Consider the following 8,968-nt stretch of genomic DNA (forward strand, 5'->3'; position numbering starts at 1 on the left):
GCACCCCCGTTGAGGAAGTCGCGACAGTGAGGGGCGAGAACGTCCAGCCGAGCCGACCCCGGGGGGAGCCTTCAATAACAAGTAGGAATTGGCCCGATCCCATTTGCGAGATGGTAAATCGTAGCAGCATAGAGTTGGGAGGTACCCAGAGGGAGGCCTTACACAAACTGGTTGGGTCCCATTTGGACCTCTTCTCCCTGTCCACCGAGGATATTGGACGTACGGGCCTGGTGAAACATCAGATCCACACCGGTGAGGCCCGGCCTATTCGTCAGGCCGCCCGACGGCTCCCTTGGAGCAAGAGGGCGGAAGCTGACGAGCAGGTTGAAAAAATGCTCGACGCAGGTGTGATCGAGCCCTCGGGAAGTCCTTGGATGTCACCTGTTGTGCTGGTCAAAAAGAAGGATGGGACCACGCGGTTCTGCGTGGACTATCGCCAGCTAAACAACGTGACACTCAAGGACTCATATCCCCTGCCAAGGATTGATGACACCCTCGATGCCGTTGCGGGCTCAAATTGGTTCACAACTTTAGACCTCAAGAGTGGGTATTGGCAGGTGGAGATGGATAGGGCAGGGAAGGAGAAAACGGCATTTTCCACAGGTAAGGGACTGTATCAGTTTACTGTGATGCCGTTTGGTTTGTGTAACGCCCCCGCCACCTTTGAAAGATTGATGGAGCATGTACTAGGCGGCATGCCATGGCAGTCATGCCTGGTGTACCTGGATGACGTCCTGGTACATGCCCAAACGTTCCCCCAGGCAGTAGCTAATTTGGACCAGGTGTTCGGGTGCCTCAGACAGGCAGGGTTGAAGCTGAACCCGAGTAAGTGCACTTTGTTTGCAAGAGAGGTGGCCTATCTAGGTCACGTGATTGGCCGCGAGGGGGTAAAAACAGACCCAGACAAAATTAAAGCGGTAGAGGAGTGGCCCGCACCACGTACCATCAAAGAGGTGCGGGGATTTTTGGGACTCTGCTCCTACTACCGGCGCTTTGTGGCGAAATTTGCGGAGTTGGCCCGTCCCCTCCACCGGCTTACGGAGAAGGGGACGCGATTTAATTGGACACGGGAGTGCCACGAGGCCTTCCAAAAATTGAAGGGGTGTCTAACATCCGCACCCCTTCTAGCTTACCCCACTAGTGACGGGACATTTACCCTGGACACGGATGCGAGCCAGGAAGGATTGGGCGCAGTTTTGTCTCAGACACAGGAGGGCGTGGAGAGAGTGATTGGTTATTATAGTCGGGCCTTGAGTAGGCCCGAGAGAAATTATTGCGTCACTCGCAAAGAGTTATTGGCTATGCTGGCTGCCATGAACCATTTCCACCCGTACTTGTACGGGCGGAAATTTTTGGTTAGAACTGACCATTCCTCCTTGCAATGGCTCCTTCGGTTCAAGGAACCGGAGGGCCAAATTGCAAGGTGGTTGGAAAAGTTGCAGCAGTACGATTTTAATGTGGCCCATAGGGCCGGGAAGGCCCATGGTAATGCGGACGCACTCTCTCGGCGTCCTTGTCTGGGAGAAAACTGCAAATTTTGTGCGAGACACGAGGAGAGGGAACAGTTGGGCGATTCGGACCCGACCCTCGTTGTCCGGGCAACCCGGGTGAGAGGGCCAATTTTGCCACTAACTGCAGATGAGGAATTCGGAACTTTGGCATGGAGCACGGCCCAGCAGGAGGATCCTGTCCTGGGGCCAGTGTTCAATTGGGTCAAATTGGGGCAAAGACCAAAGGGGGAAGAGGTCACCCCCCTCGGGGCACAAACAAAGGCATATTGGGCTCAGTGGCAGACCCTGGAATTGAAAGGCAACATCTTGTATCGCAAGTGGGTGGAGGTTCCCTCTGATCGAACTTCCTGGCTGGTGATAGTCCCTGACAAATTCAAGAACGTCATATTGCAACAGGTGCATGGTACCCGCTCCGGCGGCCATTTGGGCAGGACAAAGACAATATCTCGGGTCCGCCGGAGGTTCTATTGGGTGAATATGGGGCGCGACATACAGGACTGGTGTCGGAGATGCGACGCCTGTTCTGCCAAAAAGGGACCAGCACGGAGGATGAGGGCCCCCCTTCAATTACATCAGGTGGGGGCCCCCCTTGAGCGGGTGGCTATGGATATTCTAGGACCGCTGCCCCGCACCCGCCAAGGTAATAAGTATATCCTCGTTGTGATGGACTACTTCACCAAGTGGCCGGAGGCCTACGCCCTCCCCAACCAAGAAGCAGGGGTGGTAGCGCAGGCCTTCGTGGAAGGATTTGTGTGCCGGCATGGGATTCCACAGGAGTTGCACACCGACCAGGGACGAAATTTTGAGAGCAAATTACTAAAAGATGTGTGCAGTCTCCTGTCAATTCGAAAAACCAGGACAACGCCTTTAAGACCTCAATCTGACGGGATGGTGGAAAGATTCAACCGAACTTTAATCCAACAACTGGCACTGTTCACCACCACCCGTCAGGATGACTGGGACGAACATCTCCCTTATTTGCTCATGGCCTACCGAACCAGCCAGCACGGGGCCACCACATGCAGTCCAGCGTTGCTTATGTATGGGCGGGAGTTACGGGCTCCCGCCGACTTGCTATGCGGTCCCGTGCCAGACACAGTGGTTAACCCGCCGAGGGAGGGGTACGCACGTCACCTAGAGGAAGGCATGGAGCTAGTCCATGCCTTCGCCCGCCGCCAACTCCATCTGGCGGGGGAAAAGATGAAGCGCAGGTACGACGACCGGAGCCAGGGGAGTCAATACGCTCCGGGGATGAAGATTTGGTTCTTTAATCCCCGGAGGCGGAAGGGAAGGTGCCCAAAACTCACCTCCCCCTGGCAAGGCCCAGGAGTCGTCCTGTCGCAAATCTGTGACGTGGTCTTTAAGATCAAAATGGGGCCACGAGCCCTCCCTCGGATCGTCCACGCCGACCGGATAAGACCTTACACCGGCGAGCAGGCGCCCCCGTGGATTGCCTCGGCTTTAGATGCCGAGGCGGGACCCAGTACCTCTGAATAAGGGGGGCTTATTAGTGCCAGAGGACTGGGGGATTGAGGAGCGATAGGCCCGGTGGGAGAGGGTGGCATCCCTGCCACCCTTCCCATGGTGGGGGCAAAGGAGCAATAGCTTATGGGGTGTATGGCAGTGAAAACTAGCCCGGGTGGGTTAGGATATTGTGTGTAGGGATCTAGAAGAGATTGACATTAGGTAACGTTAAGTTTAGTTAGTGACTGATACCTGTAGTGGGGACGCAGGTAGATTAGTGTGGATGATGATGACGTGGGAGCGCAATAGTTTAAAGGGACGACTGGGAAGCGCAAGTTTCAGAAGGGAGTAGTTAGCTGAGATGATGCCGTGTGTGTGAGGATGGAACAGGTGTGATTGCACAGGTGTGCAATTGGACAGGTGTGTGGAGCAGTGTATGAGTAGTGAGTGTGTGGATCAGCGCGAATGCGCTTGGGGAGAGAAGGGTGCAGGTGGCACCAAGTGTGAGAGCACAGGTGTGCAAGTACAGGTGTGTGGAGAGAGTTGGAGTAAGTGGTACGGAGTGGTGTGCATGGTGCGAAGGTGTGGATGGGGGAAGAGTGGACCCCTCTCACGAGTACCCGTGGCGGGTAGTGTAAGTGTTAGGTAGAGGGTACAGGTAAATTGTGGTTGGATATTGGCATTTGTGGTGCGGTGGCAGAATGGTGTTGTGGATGGGTGCATTAGTGTTGTGGAAATGGCTGGGCGTGTAGCCTGTTAGTGTGTGTAGTTGGTTGGGCACTCCACCACTGTGAGGATGTCGGCCAGGTGAGGCCGCAGGTGGGCTCTGGGAGCCGGTAGTTGTGAGTGGGTGCCTGAGGATCCCGGGTGTGGATCGGGCAGCCCAGTGCCAGAGAGGGCACGGAGTGGGGAGAGCGCCAGAGGGCCTTCCCCAGGTAGATAGGTTAGGGTAAGGAGCAGGTAAGCTCGGAGGCAACTGCAGTGGTGGAGGTGTGCAGGTGGGTAGACCCACTGGGAGAGGTACACGCCACAGCCCAGAAATTGTGCGAGGGCACCGGGAGATGAATCGGGGGAGTGAGACCCCAAATTGAAGAGCACCACAGTTTGGCCAATGGGAATTGGTTTTTTAGAACCCATAGTGTAAGAGGGCCAATGGTTTGGCCGGAGAAAGACCCCGGGTAGTGTAAAGTTGTTAAAGTCATTTAGGAAATAGTTAGGATTGAAGAACCTGTCGCACCATACGCAGCCACTTACCTGTGGTGATGATGATGACTCCACACCTGTGTTTTCTTTGTTTTGTTGCAGGAGATGAATCGCTGTGTGGATTTGTGAGACGCATCACGACGTGGATGAGACATTGGAGTGATTCCATCTCTCCCTCCCTAGGAGGGACTGATGATGAATTGGTGATGGCAAATTTTGATGAGAGTTGAAAATGGCAAATTTGATTGGTTAGGAGGGAGAGAAGACGAATTTGGTTTATGGGAGGAACGGGGAAGACAGTAGGGATGTTTGTTGATGTGTAAAGTAGATGTTTATGGGTAGTGTTGTGTTTTGTGGATACAGTAAGGGGTAAGGGAGGGGCCATGTAGGTTACCTGGTGGGGGGGGGGGGGGCGTACGATAGGAACGTACCTGTCTCACCTGGTTCCCATGTGCCCCCAGTGTGCATCACCTTACATTGCGTGCACTTTTGCGCCCTTACCACCTTACTCACTTGTCTGCTTCTTTTGTCTCCCACCTCCGAGGATCTGGCTTTGGGGTAGAGAGAGAGGAGAGAGAGGTGCTGGCTGCGCAGTTGTGGGCCTGCACTTTCGCTGTTCGCTGCCTGGATCGGTACACCATATGGACCGCAATGTTTGTGGCCACCCACAATGGACCGCAGTTCGTTTGCGGCCAAGCACCACCCATTGATGGACCTATGGGTCAACGTGGCACCTATGCCATAAAGGTGAACCACTGTTAGTTAACACCAAGTGCACCACAAGAAGAGCAAGAGACACCTGCAGGGTTAGGGGTTGTCGAATTTATTTTTATTCCAATGAACAATGGTGACTGCACCGATTGGTGGTGGGGTGGTGCTTTTGATGCTGGGAAAGGGTGCTCTGCACGTTATTAAAGGCCGTCGGCCACAGAGCACTCGTGGGTTGGTGTATCGATGCTGGCAAGCGCGCTCTCTCTATGCATAACATCTGCATGTGTTCCTCCAAAGACAGGTCCTGGATCGTAGTGTAGATATCAGCGTAATCTTGTAAATAATGCTCCCTACCGGCTGTATGTGTAGTTTGCGAATTCTTTCCGGATTCAGTTATCCTGTGGGTGTGTTTCTGTGAGGAGAAGGGTGCAACGTCGCAGGGGGACATATTTACTCATTTGTGAATATCTGTAAAACTGTCGCACTCAGGGTAGAGTTAATAGTAGAGGGAACTACATTGCGTGCCACACTAAAGTAGGTAAAAATTTATCGGGTCGGGACGCCCCGAGGGTAGAGAAGGGTGCAATGTTGCGAATATGGAATTTGGCCTCCATATCCGCTTGTAAATATTCCCCTATTTTCTCCAATACTCCCCAACTTTCCCCAATCCCCCATTCCCTAGTCCCATTGCATGTAAATAACAATCAGTAGAGCCGACCTTCCCCTTATTCCCCCATTAAATGTCGTGCCCAGGTCCACCGCACCACACGTAGACAACTTTCGGACATCTTCCTAGTTATTCTTAGTCTATGTCAGTTAAGGCCTCGTTTCCATTAATTATGACTCTTCGTTGCACCAGAATGTGATTATATGGCATCAGTAGTGAGTTTAGGACCTTTCCCATACCTCCTCCCATCTTCTTCCCCGTCTACAACAACAGAGGGGCACGGCGCTGCGCGGGGGGGGGGGAGTGTGCGTCCTCCCACCGGCTCGGTTCGCCGCCATCGACAATGCGCTCCAGACGATGCGCTCCAGACCATGCGCTCCACGGGGTTACCACGAAGGGGCTCCTTGTCAGCTCCTCGTCAAGGGCGGAGCCTGGTAAACCCCCCCGCATGCACCCAATGAGAAGCAACGTGCCGATTCCACGAGGCGGAGCTAACGAGCCGAGGGCGTGTCACTCCCCGCCGGATATACGCGGCCACGTAGCGGACGTGACGTCAGATGCGCCCCCAGCTGGAGAAAGAACGTTGCCTTGCCTACGACCGCTGAGAGGAAGAGAACCCGCCTGAGAAAGAACGTCACCTCTGAGCGCTGCGACGAGACCTCCCCGCATCTCTGGACCGGACCGGGTCGATTCTAACCTTTGAGCACAGGTGCACCTGGAGCCATCGCTACCCGCCTGTCCTTTCCATCAACCCCCGTGTGAGTCAGCCGTTGTCCCGTTTGCCTGTCGTCTGTTGGGGAATAATATAAGATTGTGTCTAAGTGCTTGTCTTTCTATGTTGTACCTCTAGCCCCTGTAATCTAACCTTTTCCGTAACGAATATAATCTCCTCCGGAGGTCTTGAGAACCGTATCCCTGGTGTCGTCATTTTATAACCCAGCCGGGTGTCTTCTTTTTCTTATTGAGCCAGCGTGGCGCGGCTTCGTCAACGTCGAGTATAATGGGTAACTTGTGCAGACGTGGTCATACCAAAACCGCTCGGTAAACTAACATCTAAGCCACGTCTGTAACAATATATACTGTATATATATTTCAACCTCTGCTTAAAGTAAGGTTCAAATTTGTTTGCTATTATTACAGTGTGATAACAGAATAATAATAAACAAATGACTGCTGGTTCTGTATTTTTTTCTTTTCAGGGATAAAATCATTAAAAGGAAGAGTCGAATACCAAGTTTTTATTTTGATATGACTTGTCTGGCAAATTATTGGGGATGTGATGGTGAGGCACGCAGGTAAATCTATCCATTACTCAAGTTTTACTATGTACAGTTAGGGTATATATATGGAATGGTGTGAAAAGTTTGTTTGATGCTCGTTCTTGCATTTGTTTTCTTTTCCACTGCTCGAAATATTGGAAAGAATATCCCAGTTGGTAGGTCACTTCAAAGCTGTATTCACGTATTTATTTTTCCCATTGACGGCAATCTACTTAAACACTGCCAACCTGGAGTAATGGCATCAGGGAAAGTTGCATCCTGAGGCACACTTCCCTTTAGATGGGTAAGCAAGACTGGCCATCCCTTTTGCATTTAGGATGTGGATGTTAACGATACCAACACATCTTTCAAAGAGAGTTGGTATGTCTGCAAAATTGTTTGCCTTTTCATTAAATGTTTGTTTGAGGAACTGCGTGTCCAATGCAGGCCAATCCCGCACTTCCCTCCATCACTAACTGGCAGCATACTAACTCATGTCATCCCCAATCCCTAACCACAACCTTTTCTACCCCAATAACCCTACCTAAGCCAACCCTCTTACCTGCAGATTACTGCTTTTCTTCCCTCCCTTCTCCTCTTTTATCACCCTCACTAAAGGAGAGGGTATTGCATTTGGATCCGTTTGTTTGTCCACACAGAACGTGAGTATGTGTATTCATTACATTGGACCAGCGGTTCTTAACCTGGGGGTCGTGACCCCCCCATGGGGGGTCGTTTGGGGTTATCCGGTGGTCATGAAGGGGTCATAAATAACATATCAATTTGTTGAGCCCATTTTTAGGAACCTAACAAAGGTACATACCACACACAGTATTTTGTTCGCGTATGCGCGTACGTCACGACCCCCAGGTTAAGAACCGCTGCATTCGACCCTTTAGAACCCGAAGACTCTTTACCACCACTAAGACACTTTCAAACCTTTGCAACCCTGAAACCCATTGAAACCCATAAAATAAATGAAGACCTGAGGACCATGAAGACCCACAGAGACCCTAACACCATTAAAACTCTTAGGACCCCGAAGACCCTCAAAATTATTAGGACCCCAAAGACCCCTAAAATTATCACGACCCCAAAGACCCTTTAAGACGTCTAAAGCACCGTTGGAACCGCTACATTAAAGGCCGAGGTCCCGCTTCTTCTTCCTCAATACGCGAAACACAGACTTTCAAAACAGGCAAGTTTGTGGTTGAAGGAACGAATTTCTTTGCAAGTAAATCGATTATTACCTTTCCAAACAAATATTATATACCAGCAGAAGTACCCGGCATTGCCGGGCGGGGGAGGGGAGGGGAACGGGGGGGGAGGGGAGAAGAGGGGGGGAGGGGAGAAGAGGGGGGAGGGGGGGAGAAGGGGGGAGGGGAGGAGAGGGGGGGAGGGGGGAGGGGGCGTGAGGGAGGGGGGAGGGGGAGGGGGAGGGGGGAGGGGGATGGGAGTGGGAGGGGGGAGTGGGAGGGGGAGGGGGAGGGGGAGGGGGGTCGGGCAGCTTCTTCTCGGTGGTCACCCATAAAATAGATTTGTAAAAATTTCGGTTGCTCACCTGGTTGAGGGTGGATAGAGCCAATGAGGTGGTATACCTGGCCTTGCACCTTGAATGTAGGCATGAATCCTTGCTCAGTGACGACGTGATCTGCTCCAAACGAAGTCATTTGGAACGAAGAGTTGTAATTACGGATTCCCTTCAGGAAGTGTCTGGATTGAGTCGTAGTTGATTGAAGTAGTTCTTTCAAAGGTTCCGGTGGAGATTGGAGAGAAGGCAAAAGGACATTGCCTCCCCTGCAACACATTCCTGGTGTTTCTCCCTTCCATTTCAAGGCATGGCAAAACTGACAAGTGAACGACATGGAGCCAATATCAACGTTTGAGGAGTAGTCAGTGTTCAGATTGTAACTGAATGCAGCCTTCTCCCATGCAATGGCCGGCTGCCGTCTGCCTGATGGTTGCCAGTTGTTGAGTCGTTTTTGGCGCTGTTCTTCTGTCTCCTGCTGTCTGGCCCTCGCCACACGTTGTTGATTAGCGTTCAGACGTGCCTCTGTCTCATCTTCTGTCTCTCGCTGTCTGGCCCTCGCCAGACGTTGTTGATTGGCATTTAGACGTGCCTCTGTCTCATCTTCTGTCTCTCGCTGTCTGGC

The 8,968-nt window shown here is 52.2% G+C and overlaps 1 protein-coding gene across 6 annotated transcripts in view; it reads left to right on the plus strand.

Annotated features, from left to right (window-relative positions):
* The window catches only part of AGXT (alanine--glyoxylate aminotransferase), a 177,502-nt gene that overhangs the window by 136,822 nt on the left and 31,712 nt on the right, over nt 1-8,968 (plus strand). For all 6 annotated transcript variants that reach the window (XR_013623057.1, XM_078775702.1, XM_068112324.2 and 3 more), the window contains one exon: nt 6,756-6,851. Coding sequence is in view for 5 of the 6 variants with exons in the window: in XM_078775702.1 (XP_078631828.1) it covers nt 6,756-6,851 (96 nt within the window). In the remaining variant the exon portion in view is untranslated. The remainder of the gene's footprint in view (nt 1-6,755; nt 6,852-8,968) is intronic.

This window comes from Myxine glutinosa, chromosome 4, assembly GCF_964187855.1.
Source record: "Myxine glutinosa chromosome 4, kmMyxGlut1.1, whole genome shotgun sequence".
NCBI lineage: Eukaryota > Metazoa > Chordata > Myxini > Myxiniformes > Myxinidae > Myxine > Myxine glutinosa.